This window comes from Prinia subflava, chromosome 12 (genome assembly GCF_021018805.1).
Source record: "Prinia subflava isolate CZ2003 ecotype Zambia chromosome 12, Cam_Psub_1.2, whole genome shotgun sequence".
NCBI classification, from domain to species: domain Eukaryota; kingdom Metazoa; phylum Chordata; class Aves; order Passeriformes; family Cisticolidae; genus Prinia; species Prinia subflava.
In genome coordinates this window covers 13,604,214-13,625,777 of record NC_086258.1, presented here as the reverse complement: position 1 = coordinate 13,625,777, position 21,564 = coordinate 13,604,214, and the positions used below count along the sequence as shown (strand labels likewise).

The following is a 21,564-nucleotide window of genomic DNA, read 5'->3' as shown; positions in this document are numbered from 1 at the left end:
AGCTTATCTTCTGTTGCCATGTGCTTCCCGTTGAAGCAGCAAACAGTCATCATTCCATGCCAAACGCTGGAATTAATTCTGGATTTGTCCTGAGCACAAAAAGTCACCGGTAGAGGGGGATAAAACTTTGGGAATTCATTGTCCTGGACAGAAATAACCAACGGAGCAAACGTGCTGAGAGGGAGGCAAATCCTCTTATTTTCATGTGTTCTCTATCCACAAGAGTAAAAAGGTCTGTAAGTCCCAAGAGTAAACAGGTCAAGGATCTGCTTGAGCCTGTTGAAAAGTTGGAAATGCAAGGACTTGTCTGAATCACAATTTGGGAGAAAATAAAGGAGCCTGGAGTGGGGTTTTTGGTGGGTTTCTGTGGGGATTTTGCTCACCTTTGTGGCCTCAGAATAATTATGACAACCTAAATGATTTTAAAAGGTATGATGAGAAAATTCTTTTAAAAGATATAAGGAGATGACCTGAGATAGATTCCCCCCACCTTTGGCACTCAGAAATGGGTGGGTTCTTGAACTGTAAATGCAGTCCTGTGTCTCACAGTGGTTGGATTTTCAGGGTGGTATTTTTAGTTTGGTTCTTTTTCCCTGTTGTCTAAGGCAACCCAGACCTGCCTGTGTTCTGTATCCAAGGTGAGAGCAGTGGTTTTACTGCCCTGTGACATGCACAGCCCGCCGTGGGCTGGGTGACACAGCAATGACAGGAGGATGAGTAGCTGCCCTCTGGTGTGACCAAGCTGTGCCAATGTCCTGTCTGTGCCACTGGCAGGTGCTGTCCCTGTGAGGGAGGGCTGCTGTTTTCTCAAATACCCACTCCTGATCACAGAACAAAGACTTCATAAGAGGAAAATGCTCTTGGCATCTCTTTATTCAACCCTCGTCCTCGGGTCCAGTTCATGTCATTCTCTAGCAAGACCAAGCCCCTGTGGAGGTTGAGCAAAGCGAGGTCAGGTGTTCCCTCACCCTCCCAAGGGCACGGCCAGCTCCAGACCTGGAGATCACTCAGCTTTTCCACCCCAGAGCTGTTTGAGGTGTGAAGTTCTGCAGCCACACCAGCGCCCTGGCCGAGCACAGCAGCTCTGGTTAAACACCCTCAGAGGAGCCCAGCGTGACTCTGGATCTCTGACACGTCCCCTCTGGGTCTGTGCAGGGTGGAAATGAGCACTTGCTGAAGCTGAAGCTGCCTTGCAGGGTTCTCCCTGGCTCTGAGCTCTGCTCAGGCGCCCGGCCCGGCTCTGCTCTGGGGCTGTGCCGTGTCGTTGGCCACCACTGTGGCTTCTCCAAAGGTGTCGATGCATTTCCCCACGGCCTCCAGGACGAGCTGCAGCCGCCTGTCCAGGGCCAGGAGGTGGGGCTCGGTGAGCACAGGGGCCAGGGGGTCCTGCAGGAGGGATTCCCTCATCACCTCGCTCAGCCGGTACTCGGGCTCCGCCAAGAGCCGCAGGCGCAGCAACGTCGTTCTCTTTATTCTGGGGAAAAAAAAATTTAAAAAATCAACAATTTAATGCCTGCCAGCAAGAGCAGCTGAGCTCCTTGACAGCAGGAGGGCAGAGATGGGTGAAGACATTTAAAGAAGTTTGGAACAAAAATTCTTTAATTTTAATTATGGAAGGTAATGATTTTTTTTTTTTTTTTGGCAGAAACCTCTACTTCTTCCTTTGTTTTTTCCAGAGTATTTGTACTGCAAATTTCTGTCAGCAGAGACAAAAACTGCTGACTGAAATGACTGAAGTTCTCTGTAGTGAGTGAGTCAGAGCTGACCCAGTTCCCCAGGTTCCTGCAGGGTGGTGCCATCTCCCCAAGGATGACATTTCTGAGATCGGAGCAGAGGGGGAGGTAAATGAAAAGCCATGAATGAGAAAATATCTTCTGTCAAAACTCTGAGCAAAAAGAGGGAATATTTCCTGGAACTGATGTAACTGTGACTTTTCACCTTAGGGGGTACTGAGATTCAAATGTGATTTGCTTTGACATAAAATGGGATGAAAAGCTGCACTCTTGGAAAGCTTCTGGGCATGAAATGAAGTATTCTGAAATCATTTGTTTAATCCTCAGCAGAAATGTGTTGACTTCAGCATGTAAAATACTGAAATGAATCAGTGGTTGTAGTTATTGCCCTTTAAATCTTGAAAACAAAGTGGTCCATGTTTATGGAACCATTTGGATTTAGCCCAGTCAGAATTTTCAGGCAGAAAAAGGTGTAGTCAGATCCATTTTAGGCAGCTCAAAAATTTGAATTTGTGGGCTGTTGTTTACCCAGGGCATCCACTGGGAATGTTGATCTGGATCTCTGCAGCTCCAACAAGCCACGTGCTGGTTGGGAAGGGGCTGTGCCTGCTCCAGGTGCTGGGGACAATCCCCAAGGTTGGAAAAAACCTTTGGGATCATCAAGTCCAACTCCTGTCCCAGCACCACCAAACCACGTCCCCAAGTGCCACACCCACATGTCATTTGAAGAATTCCAGGGATGGTGACGATTTCCTTGGGCAGCCTATTCCAATGTTTTACAACCCTTTCCAGGACTTTTTTTTCCCTGATATCTAATCTGAATCAGGAGTAGCTGAGCGAGGTGTGTGTGGGCAGAAGGGAAGGACGATGCTGCTGCCACAGGGGCTGGCATCACCTTCCTGCATTAATATTCCAAAAAATAATAAAATAATCAATTGATCAAGTGTGAGGAAGCTTTAAACCCCAGCTGTGAGGTGCTGCTGCTGCTGCTGCTGCTGCCAGGGAAAGCTGTGCCCGGAGCAGATGTGAACGAGCATCTGCGCGCTGTCCTTGGAGGCAGGGCCGGCCCGGAGCTGCTGTGGGTAAACAGCAGCTGTGTTTGCTCTGGTCCCAGCAGCGGCGCAGGGAGGTGGGAGCAGGCTGCTCTGACCCGTGGGGAGCAGCTGACCCAGCGCTGGAACACTCACACAGCAAACAGGCAGAGCTGGACAGGCTGGGATGGAAACGGGGCTGGGATGGAAACGCCGCTGCGGTCCCACGGGGGCTGTGACCCTGAGGCTGTGCTGAACTGCTGAACCTCCACCCCGAGCCTTCCAAGGGCTTCAGCAGCCTGACTGCGGCTGCTCCCAGGGCTGGCTGTGCCTCCAGGAGGGGTTTGGTGCTTCCAGGGAAAGGAACATCTCATGGCGTGGCTGTGTTTGTGCTGCTCATTGTATGGGAGAGGAGACCTGCAGGATTCACTGTGACAGGGGCTGGGCTGGGAGCTGGGACAGGCAGCTAAAAGCAGACTCAAATCTGCTGGAAGCCAGACTTGGAGCAGAACTCGGCTGGGAATGAGGTGGATGTGTTCAACAGGCTGCCCTCAGCATCCCTGTGCCCCCAGTGCTCCCAGTTGGAGTGGCTGGAGGAGCTTTCCTGCTCAGCTGGTGTCAGGGCAAGGAGGGGACGTGGTGAGCTGAGTCCAGGTTGTTGGTCAGGGCAGGCTGAAATTTGTGGCCTCCGTGTGCTTACTCAAGTAAAACCTCTGCCCTTCCTTTCCAAGTGGTTTTCATTGCTCTCCCACTCCAAATGGATCAGCTCTTGTGGGAAATGAGGGTTTGTGTGTCTCCCTCAGGCAGCACGAGTTGTTTTTATGCTGTTCCTGGCACCAGTTTGATTATGACAAGGTGTTCAAGTCCTCTTACCACTGCCTTTTACAAGAATTGAATTAAGAGGAGTTTCTGGGAGCTGGATCTGGAAGAATAGGAATGATGTGACCTGTGGATATTACGGTATGCAGGTTAAATTAAGAGGCAGAGTTAATTTCAAACTGCACAAAATTTCAAGAGAGGGACTCCCTGCAAGCCTGCAATAAGAAATGAAAACATTTGCTGAGTGCAAATAACAGGTCTTGAAATTAAGGAGTGGGGAGAGTGCAGTTACCACCCTGAGGGGGAGAAGGAGCAGGTAGAGCAAGGAAAAAGGCTCCACATCTCCTGAAGAGAATCTCCAGGAAAGAGCAGCTGCTTCTGCCTCTCAAATTTAACTTCCAGCTGCTGATTTATGTGAATTAATGAAGGGGGAACATAGGGTTAAATTTATGAGCTTCTCCTTCATGCCATGAGAAGAGGAAACTTCATCAAGAGCATCGAAGTTCCACCAGTGAATCAGTGGTTGCAGTTATTGCCCTGTAAATCTTGGACACAAAGTGGTCCATGTTTATGGAACCATTTGGATTTTGGATGGAGATTTCTGTGCTTCCTGAGAGTGCCTCATGTTGATGGGCTGGGAAGGGATGTTAGAACTTTCTGGAAGGGTTTGGTCCATCAGACAGTGTCTCCTGGTCTGCCAGGAAATGTTTCCCCACTTGTGATTCCCACCCTCCAGCACCCATCCCACCCCTTGGGATCAGCGGGGTCCTCCTGGAGCTGCAGGATGGAGCCAGGCTGAGGTGACACCCCCAGTGACAGCGGGGACACTCCTGAGAAGGGAGGCACAGCCTCATGGAACTCACATGCAGCACTGGGAGAGCGGGGCCAGGATGGAGAGCTCATCGTGGGAGTGCCGCCCAAACCTGGGGGGGAAGCAGAGGTCAGAGCCTGCCCTCCCCCTCGCCCCTCCCCAGCCTCCCTCCCCTCCTCACCCTCCTCACCCTCCTCACCCTCTGGCGTTGTCCAGGTGCAGCAGGAATCCATCGTCCCCAAACTTGGTGAACATCTCGTAGTGGTGCCTGTCCATGTTCCCTGGCAAAGGGCACACACAGGCACAGAGTTCCCCTTGCAGGGGGTTTTCTGAATTATCCCAAGCCTTCTTTCAGATCTGCATGGAACATTTGTTGCCATGCTGGAAAGTGCCCAAGATGCTGCTTTCGCCTTGCTGGGGTGAGCCTGGGGGGCTCCCCTGGGCCCCCACATTGGAGGGGCTGGGGGGAGACAGCAGCACCTCTGAAGTGGAAGAGAAGGAAGGGAGGAAGGGAGGAAGGGAGGAAGGGAGGAAGGGAGGAAGGGAGGAAGGGAGGAAGGGAGGAAGGGAGGAAGGGAGGAAGGGAGGAAGGGAGGAAGGGAGGAAGGGAGGAAGGGAGGAAGGGAGGAAGGAAGGAAGGAAGGAAGGAAGGAAGGAAGGAAGGAAGGAAGGAAGGAAGGAAGGAAGGAAGGAAGGAAGGAAGGAAGGAAGGAAGGAAGGAAGGAAGGAAGGAAGGAAGGAAGGAAGGAAGGAAGGAAGGAAGGAAGGAAGGAAGGAAGGAAGGAAGGAATATCCTTTCCCCTCCACCATTACCTGTTAGGAAGTCGAATATGGCCATGTCCACGATGTTGAGCAGCCGGTTGCTGTTGCTGTAGGGGTACATCTCCCTCACCGTGTTGCAGTAGAGTGGATTCACTTCCCACCTGCAGGAGATGGAAGAGACACCCTCAGCTGCTGCTGCCATGTCCCAAAAGCTCCCCAAAACCCATTTTCCATGTGAAGATGCAAAGGAGGCGGAAACAAAAATAAATCTCCCCTTGTGCATGCAGGAGGAGACTGGAATCCAAACACAGCCAATGCCCAGGCTTTAAGTGTTATTACACTGATTATTACACTAATTATGGACTCCCTGATTCCCCTGCCTGGGTGGCTTCTGCAGGTCTGTCCGTGTGTCTGTACCCTGCAGTGCAGATGTGGGGAGCAGCCTCCTTTACCCACTTACTCCTCTTTTCCATCGAAGGAGTAGGAGCGGATCCACGGGTTGGGGATGGAGAGCCGTGGGGCCAGGTTGAGGGACGGCAGGAAGGCAGAGAGGGATCCCTCCAGCAGGTGGGGGTTCCCACACACGGCGTATTCCGTCTTGCACATGTACGGGCACTTGGCGAAGAAGCAAACGTTGCTGGCTGGGGGGAGAGCAGGGAACAGGGAAAAGGGGCTGTGATCTCCTGGAGGGTGCAGGGAGCCTGGGCTTGGTGCCTTCAGTTTTATTTTCATTTATCCCAGCCCCTGTGGTGCCCAGGGTGCAGCTCTGAGCTCACACTCAGGCTCACTCAGCTCTCTGCACACAGCACGGACACAAAACAAATCCTTCTCCTGCTGCACACCCAGGACAACTTTCAGCCCCAAGAGCACAAACAAGGGGGGCTGCAGGGAGCAACAAGAAGGATGGGACCTCCCAGCCTGCAGCTGCAATTGGACAATTCAACCCCAAAGTGCAAATGGAGCAAAACTTACAAAAATATAAGTTCTGGTGTCCTGTCAGCCATTTTTGTGACCATTTTGGGTCCCCCTTGGGTGCAGCCCTGGCCAGGCTCTTGTCCTGCCCAAGGTGGATCCTAAAGGCCTTTCAATAAATCTCTGCTTTATTCTCCAGCTCTGTCCAGTCTCTGTTCCAGCTCAGCCTTCCCAAGGCATCAGGCTTAGCCCTTCCCCACTGTGGGACAGTGATTATTTCTTGTGGCAGGGATAGTAAAGTGTGGGGGAAGAGTCCCAAGGGGCTACAAATGAGTGCAGAGCAATTAAAACCCCCTGTTTGATTGCTGTTTCATGGAAACACTCCAGGGAATCCAAAAAACAAGGCAAACCCCAAAGCATCCATGTCATGAACGTCAACCTGCCAAATCAGAGATTTGGGTCCTGTGCTAAGGGAAAAGTCAAGAAAAAAGGCAAAATGAGTGGATCTGGCAGATGATTCCAGCTGGAGGTTGGGAGAGGGAACCTCTGCTGCAACCACATCTTTGTGCACATTCAACCCAAGAATTTCCTTCTGCAGCACAGCAGAGTCCTGCAGCCCCTGCCCTTCCTCCCACCATGGAACACCACAGGTTTGGTGTGAAGGGAGCTTAAAGATAACTGGGAGCTCAGTTTGCCTCACCCTGAGCCGAGCCCTGGCCCACCTGGGGACACGAAGAAGACGCTCTGCAGGACCTCGTTCTTGGTGACCTCCAGGATCTCCTTGGTGACGTTGATCAACCTCCCCACTGTGGGTGGCACCCTCCGGAAATCCAGGATCCTGCACACGGGGGACAGGGCATGGGGACAGGGGAGGTGGCTGCACAGAGGGGTGGCAGTGCTGGCCACGTCCCTCCCCTCAGGGAACCAGGAGCCTCTGGCTCACTGCTCCCAGACTCTTTCCAGCAAAAAGCCGCCCTGGGCCAAAACACGGCTCCGTTTGGGTTTTGGTGTTTTAATAGCTGCTGCCTGGAACAATCTGGACGTTCTCCAGCATTCCTGTCTCTTTCCCTGACACTGCCGTGGTTTCTCCCATCCCTTTGCACACAAACAGGGTCAAAGCCACGCTTCAGACCCTTCCACAGTGTTGGCTTGACATGGAGCAAAGACGTTTATCCTGGTACAACGTGGCTGAGGAGGCACTCCCTCCTCCAGAGGCACTCATGCCCAGCTAATTCCCCAAAAATACTCTTCAAAACCTCAGGGCCTGGGGCAGGGAAGCGCTCCTGGCAGTCAAGGGGAAGCTGCTGCTGATTGCTGAGTCAGTAGCACGGGGTGAACTGGCTAATGCTCTGCTCAGCTCCTGGGGTAATGCCCTCTGCTCCTGGGAATTGGGCACAGAACAGGATTTAGACTGTTACTTATTGAGCAATGTTTGGAGAGAAAAAAATACTTGCTTTTATCCAGCATCTTTCAGCTCTAAAAACCACAAAGCCCTTCACAAAAGCAGCGTGGCCTCATTTTTGTGGTGGTGGAGCTGCAGGGGAGAGGTGGGGGTGGCTGAGTCAAGCAGAGTCACTGTGGGGATGTTGGGGCAGAACTGGGAAGGGAATCCAGCTCCCTTTTTTCTCTTTCTCAGAGTCTGAGCTACAGGGCTTAATTTAGTCCTGCTTATCCTATGGAAACTGGAGATCCCACCCACCCTGACCATCAGGGATCACCTTGCCCTGGTGGTCAGGGTTCATCCCACCAAGGAGAGAAATGCCCTCATCTTCTGAGAAGGGTATTTTTGATTTTATTAAACACACACCCTGCTAGGAAGAGGTGCCAGGTTAATTGCTCATTATCTGAGGGCTTAAAAGTGCATTGCTGCAGTTGATCAACCCGAAGCACACCTTGATTGCTGATTGAGCCTGTGCCACCCTCACCAGGAGGGCACCCAGGCTGTGCCCAGAGCTCAGCTCTGCCCTTGGAGGCAGGGGAGGGACAATGTGTGACAGCCAGGTGAGAATCTGACCTGGACTCCACCTGCTCTCATGCAGTGGCCAAGGCAAAGCTGACCCTGGGCTGTCAGATGAGATCCAGGTTATTTACTTCTCTAAATAACACCTCAGCTCCTCGAGGGTGCTGCAGAGCAACCCCTCCTCTGAGCCCTGCGGGGCTCTGCACGGCTTTTCCCAAAAAGCTTTTCCCAAAAAGCTTTTCCAAAGCTCTCATGGGCACAGGAGCAGGCAGCAGCAGGAGGAGGCAGGGGCAGGGCAGGCCCTACCTGTCCAGGTGGAAGGCGGCGATCTCCGCGTTGTGCCGCTGGAAATCCACGAAGTAGAAAAAGTCCTCAGGGGTCTCCTCCTCGCGTTTCTGCCTGGGAGGAAGCAGGGGGTGAGCCTAGGCAAGCTGCTGGGCAGCCCGAGTGGTGGCACAAGGACAGTGCACCCGGGGACAGCCGCTGTGTGGCCACACAGGGACAAGGTCAGAGCCAAAGCGCTCGGTGCCCAGCTGGAGCCAGGAGCAGCTCTTGCACCCTGGTGGTGCCAGGAGAGGCACAAGAACTGACTGGGGGCTTTAAATCTGCTTGAGCAAGAGCTCAGACCCCTTTAGGACAAAGTTTCAGGTTTGTCAGATCCTCCTGGAGGTAGAGGAGGGCTCAGGAGTGAGGGGGGGCTCTGCTGGCCTTACCTCATGGGCTTGAACATGGCTTTCCCAAAATCCTGGAACCTGAGGACCAGCTTCAGGTGCACACCGCTGGGCTTCACGACTTGGGGAGGAAAGGGGGTGTTAACTCCTGGGAAATGGGATGATAACTCCTGGGAAAGGGGGTGATAACTCCTGGGAAATGGGGTGTTAACTCCTGGGAAATGGGATGATAATTCCTGGGAAAGGGAGGGATCCTAACTCCTGAGAAAGGAGGTGTTAACTCCTAGGAAATGACATAATAACTCCCCAGGAAATGGGACGATAACTCCTGGGAAATGGGATGATAACTGCCTGGAACCATCCCAGTTACACACCCCAGCACAATCTGCCTTTCCAACCCCGTGAGTGCATCCCATTACTCCTTCCAGCTGCACCCCTCTCTCTCTTTCCATTTATTTTCCTTCCCTCCCTTGTGCCGCAGAGATTTCCCTTCAGCCTTTCTCCCACCAACTCTCTGTTACACCCCCTAGGGACCTTTTCCTCCCTCCCCAGTAGAAACCAGTGATGTACTGGTGTCCTGATACCCACATGGAACAGGCTGCTCAGGGAAGTTATTATCACCCCTGGGTGCTGATAATTTATCACTCATTATTGTCCCTGAGTGTTAAATTATCACCCCTGGGTGTTAAAAAAAATTGTGGATGTGGCCCTTGGGCTGCACTCCATCACTTTAGAGGACTTTTCCAGCTGAAATAATTTTATGCTCTGTGATCCCAGCCTCTGCTGGGGCGGTGGGGGTTAATGGGAGGGAGCAGAGCCTGGCTTGGCATTTCCCTGGCTGAGGTGAGGATGGAGGAGCTGGGGACTGGGGCCAGCCCAGGCATGTGGGGACCCCAACTCACTCTGGCTGCAGTCACAGGCTCCCAGCAGCGCCTTCTCATCCTGGCTGTAGTCTGCAAGGGCAGGAGGATCAGTGAGACCCGGCCAGGCTCCATCTCCTGCTGCTGACCCCTGTCCCAGGCTCCAGGAGGGAGGAGTGGAGCCTCGCCGCCCCACTGAGCTGCCCCCGTCCCTGTCCCTGTGCCCATGCCTGTGCCCGTGCCCGTCCCCATCCTCATCCCCATCCCCATCCCCTTCCCCTTCCCATCCCATCCCATCCCATCCCATCCCATCCCATCCCATCCCATCCCATCCCATCCCATCCCATCCCATCCCATCCCATCCCATCCCATCCCATCCCATCCCATCCCATCCCATCCCATCCCATCCCATCCCATCCCATCCCATCCCATCCCATCCCATCCCATCCCATCCCATCCCATCCCATCCCATCCCATCCCATCCCATCCCATCCCATTATCCCATCCCATCCCATCCCATCCCATCCCATTTCCCCATCCCGTCCCCGTGTCCCGGCGCTCACCGGCACTGACGGTGGGCAGGTCCCGCATGTCGCGGAGCAGGCGGGTGACGGCGGCGCTGGAGCGCGGGTAGAGCCCCTCGCTGCTGATGCCCAGCTGGAACTGCAGCCAGCCCGCCTCGGGCCGCAGCGGCAGCGGCGCCGCCGGCGAGCTCAGGTTCAGCCCCTCCCGGTAAAGCTTGTGTCTCCTGGGAGAGAGAGAAGCTTGTCACTCCTGGGGGTGAGCCACGGGGTGGAAAACCTCCCTTCTCCCAGCCTGGAGAGTGGGGAGGGTGCCAGGAGCAGAGCGCGGGGGGATAAGGGGAAACTGAGGCAGGGGGAGATGGCTGAGCTGATCGGAGTCTCTGATAACTTCTGAGAGTTTTTTTCCTGAGGCTGGAGGTCCCAGAAAGGGGTCGGGAGAAATCACTACAAGCTACAAATTGCCTCTGTGACCAAATTCACAGGGAGCAGGGATGCTACGAGGCCACCTGGCAGCATCCTGCCCACGATCTCTAAAATCAAGGTTCAACCCCATCCTTTTTTGGTAGGTGGAGCTGAAGGAGCCTCCCAGGTTCAGTAATAACCCCAAACCCATCTCCCCACTCGATCAGCATTTCCCTCAGCCTCGAGCCCTCCAGGGCTGGCACTGTGGAACTGGAAGGTCACTTGTTGCAGCCAGCAGAGGACAGTTTTAGTTTCTCATTAACATTGTCCAGCCCGTGTGTGCAGCAGCCAGCCCTGAGAGAGGGAAAACGCAGTTCAGTTTACACTGGAAGTGCCAGGATCCATCCACAAAAGCAAACAGGAGCTGGGGGCTGATAAGGAGTGGGACATTAACCAAGGCTGGGATGGGGTGGTGGGAGAGGGGGAAGTGCCACATGTCCCTCCAGACCCCACCCAGAGCCTGAGTGGGGTCTGACCATGCCCCAGGCACTGACCAGCCCAGGAATGGCACAGGGGGCTGCAATGGGCTCCTGGGTCTGGTGGTTTTTTTATTTCCCTGCTCAGCCCAGCAGCTGGGGTTTGGTTGGGAGTTTCCCATCACCCCTTCTCCATCCGAGCAGGCTGAGCAGCAGCGTGGTTAATCTGGCTGTGAGCAGGGGATGAACCCTCCCAGAGGTGTTCCAGCGGTATCCTAGAGACATCTAGGAACTGGAGAGGCAGGCTGGATGTGCAGCTCACGGGAGCCTGCTCCCTCTCCCAGTTTGTTTGTCTTTTCACTGGACTGGGTCAGCCACAGCGTGACGTCCACGGGTGCATGGTCAGAGGGAAGCTGGAGCACTTCCACACCAGCTCCCAGCTCAGGCTGCCTGCAAAGGAGGCAGAAAACTCCCTGGAAAAGGAGCAAGGGACAATTCCATGCACAAGGATGTGGCCGTGGAATGCCATCAGCTCCAGCAGAAGTGCCCTGAGCCCCAGCCTCTGCCCTGCTCTGGGTTTGCCGTGGATGAGTGAGGCACAACCTTAACCCTGCCACAGCCAGAGGCTATAAACCCCAGCACGATGGACAGGAATGACTCAGGATTTTTCCCTCGGGAAGCTGCCCAAATATTTTACCATATTTGCCCTCCTGCCTGCCATACACACAGGCTGCTCCCCCAGGGTGGCAGCGAGCAAGGGATTACTGAGGGGGAAAAAAATGCAGTAGTTATGCAAGGGGAGGCAGATCCCAGCCCTGCATCCACATGGTCCCTGCCCAGGCTGAGCCAGTCCCTTCCCAGCCTTCCAACCCAAAATACAACTCTCTCTGCCTCCCTGATTCCTTCAGGATTCCTGAAATATTTCCCTGGAAAAAAACCCCAGATGTCTGCAAAAGGCATAATGATATAAAAACAGGGTTCATTTCTACCCTGCTATAAATAGCCCTGGGGTTGCCCTGGCTTTCAGCTCTCTGCTGGGCTGGGAGGGAGGCACAGCACGGGGTGACACTGCTCAGGCCACCAGCGTCCTGAGTTTGGGGTTTTGAAGCTGCTCCTTCAAGGATAAAAATAAACTCTGGATTTTTTTGGTTTTTTTGGTTTTGAAGAGGTGTGGATGGTTTGGGTTGGTTTTTTTTTCTTTTCTGTTTTCTTCCTGCATCCCCATCAGTCTCTCCAGCTGGTTCTGCCTCCTGCAATCGAACTGCTGGTCCTGCCTGGAGTGCTGGGAGCAGGGATGGGCAGCAGGCAGTTTACAGGGAGCCCCGTGGAGGAGGACACGTCTGGGGGATTCCAGCAGGACGTGTCCTGGGGCTGCTCCAGCTGGCAGAGCCCCTGTCCAGCTGACGTCCATCTGGCCGCAGAAACGAAGGCAGACACGCTGTGCTGGAGGAACGGGGTTCAACTGCAGCTTGTTGCACTCAGGAGGAGCGTCCTGCTGCTCCCAAAACTGCTCTGCCACAGCCACAGCCACGGGTGAAGGAGGAATGTGCTGGGAGAGGATGCCCATGGACACCCAGCCCTGAGCCTCTGCTGCCTGGGATGTGCAGCTGCTGTGGACTTTTTGCTCTTCAACAGCAGCAGCAGCAGCTTTGTTGAACCCATGCAGTGGGAGAGAAAGCCACGGATTCCTGCTTCCCACGAGGATCCTGCCCTGGCCACACCAGAGAGGACACGGGCTCTGCAGTGCTCCTGGTGAGGCAGAAATTCCTCCGTGCCCACAGCAAATCAGCAATCTTAGAAAATCCATCAGCTCTGGCAAGTGCCACCTGATTATACACTCAATTTGCAGCACCGATGGTTGTTGGCAGCTTTTTGCAGGAGTGGTTGTGTCACCTCAGCCTGTGCTCTCCGGAGGTTTCACCCACTTATGAGCATCATATATTTTATTTCAGAGTGACTGAGGAATAATCAATACTCTGCCTTCCTTTCCTTCCTGGAGGTGCAAAGCAAAGTCAGCCAAGGACAAATGGCACCACGGTGTTCCTCCAAGTCACACCACAGCCAGACCTTGGGGCAGAAGGCAAAGGCAGCCATAGCTTCATCTCAAATTCCATGTTTTAACAGTGTGGAGAATAAAACTGGGGAGTGCAGACTCCTCACTGTCCTGCACATGAGGCTGCAGCAAGTGCTCAGGGCTTCTGATGATGCCATCAAGCTGTGAGCTGCTTTGGTTCAAATCTCCCATTCCCACAGGGATTTATCTTGGGAAATATCCACCTTGGTACCCAGACCCTGATGTCTTCAGAAGGCAGTGCTCAGCTCTGAGAAGATGCACCCAAGGTGGGTCTGTGGCACAGCCAGGGATACTCAATCCCACATCCATGGATTTCAATTGCTGTGACTTCTTCCTCTTCTTTTTTTGTTTTAAACTTATTTTTAAAAAGATTGCCCAGATGAAGTTAAACTCCAGAATGCAGCAAACCTGGATGGATCCCCAGGAGCCTGCCCTGCTCCTGCCAGCTGTGACAAAGGATTCAACAGGATCCAGACTGGAGCCAGGGCAGAGCCTTGCAGGGGTGACCCTGGCCAGGCACAGAGGTGGTTCCAGACCCTGGTGCTGCCCAGCCCATGAAGGTCATTCTCTGTTCCTTCCATTATCACTTCCCATCACCTCCTCCAGCAGATCTTGCACAGAACCAGCACTGGGTGAGTCCCACAGGACCAGCAGGAACTGGCGTGGAAGTGGAGAGAGCAGGAGCTGGGGATCCTGCCTGGGCAGCTCAGCAAACCCCACACAGGTGACGGGAGCTGGAAACCAAACCTGGGCAGCGGGGAAGTGCCAGGACAGGGACCCTGGACAGGATCCTTGGATCCAGGTGCCCAGGACATGCTGTCCTGCCCTTGCAGGTGTCCTGTCCCACGGAGGGGACAACGAGGTGATGCCATGAGCTCAGCACGCCGGGAGCTCCTCGCTCTGTTGTATCCCAGTTTGAGCATGGGTGGAAAAGTTCTTGGGGTGCAGGGAGCAGCTGTGGGGAGCTGGATGCCTCCAACTTGGCTCTAGCCCCCATGAAAGGGGGGATACATCAGGGATTCGAGGTACATAATCGATGTTTGGAGCTGGTGCTGAGGGTCACTGTCCCCCCCAGGCCAGTGACCACAGGGCAGTGACAGTCCCACCCCAGGGGCAGGGGACGAGGGAGTTTTCTTCTTTCTGGGGCTGGGAGAGGCAGCAGGAAGAGAGCTCTGAGCTGGGGTCCCTTTCTCTGGGGCTCTGGCAGTGGAGCAGGGTGGGAGACACCCCAAAGGAGCAGCAGAGCCCCTCAGCCCAGCCCTGCCTGCCCATGGGGGGCTGGAGGGGTGAGGGTGGGGGCACAGAGCCAGGATGGGGGGGGGCAGGCTGGACTGGGGGTCCAGGGGACACCCAAGGGGGTGCCTGAGCAGGGGAGGGGTGCCCAGGAGAGCTGCCCATGCAGGGAGTGCCTGTGGGGTACCCGAGAGGGGGTGCCCCGAGAAAGGGGGCCTGGGGGTGCCCATGCCAGGGGATGCCAGGGCAGGGGTGCCTGTGCAGGGGGTGCCCAGAAAAGGGGGTGACCATTCAGGGACATGCCAGAGAAATGTGTCCCCATGCAGGGGCTCCCTGGAAAGGGGTGTCCAGGAGATATCCGGGAAAGGGGTGCTCATGCAGGGGTGCTCAGAGGTCACCCGGGAAGGGGATGGCCAGGAGATGCTCAAGAGAGGGGTGCCCAGGAAGAGAGGAATCATGCAAGGGGTGCCCGGTAGGAGGGTGCACAGAAGATGAGTCCGGGAAGGGAGTGCCCAGGAAAAGGGTGCCCGGGAGATCCCAGGGAAGGGGGTGCTGGGGAAGGAGGATCCCAGGAGATCCCAGGGAAGGGGGTGCCGGGGAAGGAGGTGCCCAGGAGATCCCAGGGAAGGGGGTGCCGGGGAAGGAGGTGCCCAGGAGATGCCCGAGAAGGGAGGGTTGGGGAAGGAGGTGCCCAGGAGATCCCCGGTAAAGGAGTGCCAGCACATGCCGGTGCACAGGGTGCTCAAGAACGGGATGCCCAGGAAATCGCCAGGAAAGGGGCTGCCGGGGAAGGAGGTGCGCAGGAGATGCCCAGGAAAGGGCAGCGCGGGCGCTGCGCGGTGCGGGGGTGCCCGGGAGCTGCCCGCGGGGGAGATGCGCGGCTGCGGGACGCACCTGTTCCATCGGGCCGCCTTCCGCCGGTAGTAGCGCAGGGCTTCGCGGGCGCCCAGCAGCGGCTCGGCGGGGCCCGGCGGGGCGGCGCGGTACAGCGGGTGGGCGAAGAGGCGGCGCAGCGCGGGGGCGGCGCGGGGGAGCGGCGGGCGCGGCGCGGGGGGCGCGGGGCACGGGCAGCCCGGCGGGGACGCCCTGCGCAGCTCCCGCCGCGCCCGCGGCCACAGGTGGAAGTAGAGATCGGCGGCCAGCAGAGCCCCGAGCAGCAGCAGCACGGCCGGGCGGTCCCGCCGCGGGCCCGGCATGGCCGGGGCGGGCTGGGACGGGGACGGGGACAGGGACAGGGACGGGGATAGGGACGGGGACAGGGGCGGGCGCGCCGGCGGCGGCTCCCGGGGCAGGGCGCACGGGGGAGCTCGAGCGGCGGAGCCGGGGGGTGCGGGCACCTCGGGGCGGGGACCGGGCAGGGCGCTCGGGGCCCGGGGCGGGGGAGCGGGGTGGGGGCACGGCGGCGTGGGAGCCTCCCCCGGACGGGGTCCCGGTGCTGGTGGCGGTGGGGACTGAGCCGAGCGGCCCCGGGTTCTGCCGCCCGCGCCCCCAGCACCGCCCGCTCGCCCGGCGCAGCCCCCGCGCAGGTGGCGGGTCCCCCGCCCGCCCTCGCCGCCAGCTCCTTCGGGGGCTCCGGCCCCTCTCCCGAAGGCGGAAAGTCGGGGAGAAGGGAGCTTTGGCAGGGGCTGGAGGGTGTTGCTGGTGCGGGGTGGGGTGCCGGGGGGCTGTGCGGGAACGGGGCAGGGGAGGGGATGCTCGAAGCCCTCTGGGTGTCTGCGGGCAGGGCCCGGGTGGGCTCTGTCCCCCCGCAGCAGCCCTTGCAGCCCCTCCGCGGTGCTCGCTGGCAGATGATTCAGACGCCGCTTTTATTTTCTTAATTCCTAAAAAAAGCTCCGTATAGTTGAGGAAAGTCCTCGCTGCAGTTTTCTGGGGGATGCGCCGGGGCCGGGCCCCATGGCGGGGATGGAGAGCCCGGGGCGGGCAGCACAGCGAGGGCCGGGCTGGAGAGGAGGGCACGGAGGAGAAGCTGGCTGAGCTCCGGGGGAGCGTGACCAGACCGGCCTGGCTCCGGCACCGTGCTGAAGGGAGAACAGAAAATAAACTGCAGAGAGAGGGAAAAGTCGGGTATGTTTTCAGCTGGCTGGAGCAGGGCTCGGGGAGGCTCTGGGGGTGCGCTGGGATGGGGGGGTTGGACTGAGCAAAAGGCATCGCAGGAGCTGCCGGCCGAGCATCTGTGCTGGAGTCCGAGATGCTCCTGTGATGCAGAAGTGGAGAGAAAACAACCCCTGGGCTGGGTTGTGGCTGCCGGGGCCCGAAGCTCACCTGTCCTCTCGGTCTTCTGATCTTTGGAAGGCGGTTGTTACTCTCATTTAGAAATGCAATTTCAAATTTGCTCAGCGTTTTGATATTTGAAGAGTTTGATATTTGATATTTGAAGAGTTTGGGGTTCAGGTTTGGGGGTTTTTGCTCTGAACTTCTTTTTCTGTAGTGCCCAATTCTGTGTGTTTTCCACAAAAGATTTATAAGCACAAACTGCAGCTGGTGCACTCACGGGCTCACTTCAAACTCAAAGAGCAACTTTTGACAAACACTCCATCAAAAGCTGGCTGATGCTTGCTTGGCTCCTAATCCTCCCTGAGCTGTTTCCCCATTGCTAATCTCTCCCAGGAACCATTAATAAATCTTTCCTGGTTTGCAACGCTAATTCTGGACAAAAGCACCAGGAACCAGCAGTGCCTGGGCCCGTGTCCCTGTTGTTTGCATGCTCTGCAGGAAGATTGTTTGGCTTTTAATGAGGCTAATTAAAAAGAAACAAAAAAATCATAAATCAATCCCATTAATCTGTAATAAATTGAAGTGGTACAATCATTCCCCAAGCAGTTGGGGCTGCCAGCTCCCAATAGGCTGCAATGCAAAATCAGTTATTATTGTTATTATTATTTAGAACTTTTATTTATTTTGTTATTTATTATTATTGTTATTATTTAGAACCACTCAGTGGTGCTCCATAATGCCACAGTGGTGCTTCCCTGCTTGGAGTCCCTTTGGAGCAGGGGGATCCCTGCTTGTCCCACACACATCCCTGGGCATCTCCTCGTGTTCTGCCCGGGGTCCCTGGGCTGCAGGTGAGCCTCACTTCCCACCCCAGGGCTCAGCAGAACTCATCCCAGCCCGCTGGAAGGGGTGGATGTGTTCCTAAAATTAACCTGGAAATACTATTTTGATAAGCCACTGACAGCTCCAGCGGAACCAAATTACCATTTGGAATTACCATGAGATAATTGGCCTCATTTACTATTTAAAGATGGGGGGAAAAAAAGCTCCTTCTTCCAGACGACTGCAGTGGAGAAATGTTCAGGCATAGATGATGTTCCAAAACATATCATTAAAGCTTTAAATAAATGTCTGATGACATTTAGAGTAAGAAATACTTCCTTTGTATTTCAGAGAGGAGCCAGCCAGGTCCTTTTCAAAGTCATTTTTTAATAAACAAAGGATATTCCTCTTGTTTTTCCAGACACGCAGCTTACAATATTTGGAGTTGTAAGTACGTAATCTAAATTCTTTCACACAGTATGGATTTAAAACCCATCTTCCTTAGAGATGCCTTTTACTTGCCAAAAGGTAAATGCCTCTGTCTGCTGCTTTTTGTCTTTTTAACTTGAAATGCTGCAGAGCTGCCCTGGTCCCACCCTGCAGACTGTAATGTTTGCAGAAGGGAGGAGATGAGAATTATCCCTTTCTCACTGCCGTGAATTACGAGGATTAAACACCAAGGCAGCTACACAACATCACAAAGGAAAGACAAAGATGAGCTGGAGGAGCCAAATTCTGCATTTGCTGCTTCGCTGACAAGAGCACTGAGCACATCCTGCAGCTCTGCTCCTGCTGCTGGTCCAGCTGGGACTCAGGGCAGCAGGTCTGTGTTCTCCCTGTGTGGTACTGATGGTGATGATGATGATGGTGATGGTGGTGATGATGATGGTGGTGGTGGTGGTGATGGTGGGGATGATGTTTGTGGTTGTTTTGGTTCCCATCCTGGTCCCCAAAAAGCGTCTCCCACCCTGGGCACAGCCTCTTACCAGGGCTGGGGTTTGTTTCCTGGCACCTCTCACAGGGGGTTCCCCCCTTCCTGACCTGCCCAGGGCTGGGGTTTCCCACCCCACAATGGTGTGAGGTCCCTTCCCAGTCTCTGCTGGTTTGGTGGGAGAAGCTCTCTCTGTTGCTCTGGGCTGTCTCACACTCTGTCCCAGCCTGTAATTAAAAATGAAATATTTGGGCCAAGTGCTTAAATGAGGAACACATTTTTGATAGCTGACAATACCGAGGAGAGCCCTGGAGACCCTGACAGGGCAATTTGTGCCTCTCTATTCTCATTGGAGAGGAGCCTTGAGAGAAATGCCTTCACTCCAGAGGGCTTTTTGTACAAAAATGCAGTTATAGGGTATAAAAGGAAATGTTTAGAAACACCTAAAGAAGGAATGAGTCAGGAGCCTCCTTCACTGCAGGACAGGGAAGGCAGAAGGGAGGAGGTGCCCCAGGCACGACACCTCTAACACCTCCCCATGCCTGGCAGCAGCTCCCATCAGAGGTTTCATTTCCCTCCTCCCATCTGCCTCTCCTGGGTGCTGTTCCAGGCTCATCCCTTGGCCTCAGCGAGCTCCCAGCTGCTCAGGGCTCGGGAATCTGGGTGGATCCTCTCCCTCTTGGCAGTGAACTTGCACAGCTAAGCACAAACAAGAGGAAAGCACCTCTGTGGTCCAAGCGAGCCGCTCATGTGTGCTGGGGCCTCCAGCACGGCTTGGCTTCCCCCTCCCTCTCTCCCTCTGAGCATCCCTGGAGCTGGCTGTGGCAGCATTCCATGGTCAATCCCAACACCAAACCATCCTTTTCCAGGAGGGTGGGGTGAGCCCTGAGCCCTTGTGTGGTGTGTGGGGGCTCAGAGGGCTCTGCCACGCTCCCAGTGCTCCTGTCCGAAACCCAGCGGGTGGCCTGCATTAGGAATGGTGTCACCAGCAGGAGCAGGGAGGTCACTCTTCCCCTGTACTCGGCGCTGGTGAGGCCACACCTCGAGTGCTGTGTGCAGTTCTGGGCCCCTCAGTTTAGGGAGGATACTGAGATGCTTGAGTGTGTCCAGAGGAGGGCAACAAAGCTGGTGAGGGGCTTGGAACACAAGCCCTGTGAGGAATGCTTGAAGGAGCTGGGGTTATTTAGCCTGGAGAAGAGGAGGCTTAGAGGTGACCTTATTGCTCTCTACAACTTCCTGAAGGGAGGTTGGGGACAGGTGGGGGTCTGTCTCTTCCACTAACAGAACAAGGGGACACAGTCTCAAGCTACATCAGGGAAGGTACAGGTTGGATATTAGGAAAAAATTTTCACTGAAAGAGTAATAAAGCACTGGAATTGTCTTCCCAGGGAGGTGGTGGAGTCACCATCTCTGGATGTGTTTAAAAAAAAACTGCACATGGCACTTTAGTGCTATAGTCTAGTAGAGGTGTTAAGGCATAGGTTGGACTTGATGATCTTAGAGGTCTCTCCCAACCTCATTATTCTGTGATTCTGTGTGTGACACCAACCCTGGCAGCTGGAGAAGCTCCGTGCAGGCAGAGCTGGTGCACAGGGGTGACCTGCACGTGGACAGGTGTGACCTGCATGTCCCTGCAGGGCTGGGAGGACACAGAGCCCAGATGACACAGGGCTGTTTGTTTTGGACACGCTGGGACTGACCGGAAAACGGCGCCGACCTCTTGAGCAACGCCGGGGGCGTTTGGCCGTGCTCAGTTTATGGGATCTGATTTCCAAGATAGCAAAAACAAAACAATCCCTCTCCAATGGACTCGCTGGCTGGAGCCACCCCTGCCATGGAGACAGGAGCAGCCCGCTGGTGTCATTAAAGGTTCAATTACAGCAAATCTCATTCCTCGCCTGCTAACGACGCCGGGCACGCGGCATTTAATGAGTGTTTAGTTTGTGGAATTATTTTTATTGGTAGTTAACTGTGTGGTGGTCTCCGTGGGACATCTGCTGCACCATTTTCTCAATATTTTCTCTGAATATTCCTCAACCCTTGCTGAGTGAAATTGTTTTTGTAGACAAGTGGAGGCTTTGGGGCCATTAAGGAGATAAAACGCAGATTGTTTGCAGAGGGTTTTTTGTTTTATTTTCATGGCTCTCAAAGAGAGGAGCTTTTATTATTTTATTTGTCTATTGTTAGCAGGCAGAAGGGCTGGGAAGAGGCACAGATGTTCCCTTTGCTGTTGCCTGGGCCACTATAACATTTTCTAAATCTTGAAACAGCTCCTCTACCCACCACTTTCCCATTAAAACCACTGAGGGCTGGGGTGGGACTCCCTGTATAATAATTTAAAAGCTTGACAGTGGATGAGACAAGGACTGTAGACAAACCAGAGAAAATGAAGGGCTTTGTGCTTCCTTCCAGTGACAGGAAAATCACAGATGGATCCCAAACTTCCAGCTCTCAGCCCAGCACCAGTTCATTCAGACACAAAAGAAAACAGCCAGTATCCAGTTTTGGGGCATGGTAGGCTGTGATGGACGTTGGGACACTTTTGTCCTCAAAAGCAAACCCTCTAAAGAAAAGAGAAGCATTAATTTCCAGTAGCTAATGAGTTGCCTCAGGAGTTAATTGAACATCGTGTCCCTCCGTGGAGGAGCTGCCTGACTCCTCTGTGTCTGCAGGAACACTGATTTCAATTATTTAGAGGAAATTCTGGTTTATTCCAGCACCTCTCCACACCTTGGTTTTTGGGAAGTGTCCTCATGTATCAGAGCTACCAGGGAAAAAAAGGGAGTGAACGTGTCAATCCCAGATTGGTTTTTGGTGTTTGTTGTACTGAGGGGAGGGGGGGAAGCCCTTACATCCTCAATCCAAAGTGGAAATCATTAATTAACAAGCACACATAAATTGGGATGGTCAAAGCAAACTGCAGAGTGCTCAGGTGAGCACAACGTCAGCCAGTGGGGAAGATCCTTCCCCTTCCCAGGCAGCTTTTGGGATACCCTGCCCTGCTCAGCTTTTCCAGAGGTGTTTGTTTAGTGTGTGTGTGTTTGTTTTTCCCTTTCCTGCCCATATTAATCTCTGCTGTCACCAGGGTCACCCTAACCTTGGCTCTGTGCTGGCCACAGAACTGGTGGCAGTATCTCCTCTGGGGGGTGTGCACACAGCATTGGGTAATAAAAGAACGATTTTGGAGCACAGCGCTCATGTAGGGGTTTGTCCAATAGCTCATTCTGCAATAAATGTGGCATAAATTAAGAAAGAAAACAACAAAAAAACTGGAGTAGTGGGAAGGACTTCTGGAGAGCAGCAGCTCCATTCCTGAGGGTGCCAGGCTG

At 54.6% G+C, this 21,564-nt stretch overlaps 1 protein-coding gene across 1 annotated transcript; it reads right to left on the bottom strand.

Annotated features, from left to right (window-relative positions):
• Positions 1 to 855: 855 nt before the first annotated feature.
• Positions 856 to 15,555, bottom strand: FAM20A (FAM20A golgi associated secretory pathway pseudokinase). Its single transcript, XM_063410171.1, has 11 exons — positions 15,163 to 15,555; positions 10,123 to 10,307; positions 9,602 to 9,652; positions 8,742 to 8,820; positions 8,335 to 8,427; positions 6,791 to 6,906; positions 5,617 to 5,797; positions 5,208 to 5,317; positions 4,594 to 4,675; positions 4,447 to 4,506; positions 856 to 1,474 (listed from the first exon to the last, which is right to left on the bottom strand). The coding sequence occupies exons 1-11, from the start codon at positions 15,462 to 15,464 to the stop codon at positions 1,222 to 1,224; spliced, it is 1,512 nt and encodes a 503-aa protein (XP_063266241.1). The 5' UTR covers positions 15,465 to 15,555; the 3' UTR covers positions 856 to 1,221.
• Between the last annotated feature and the right edge of the window lie 6,009 nt (positions 15,556 to 21,564).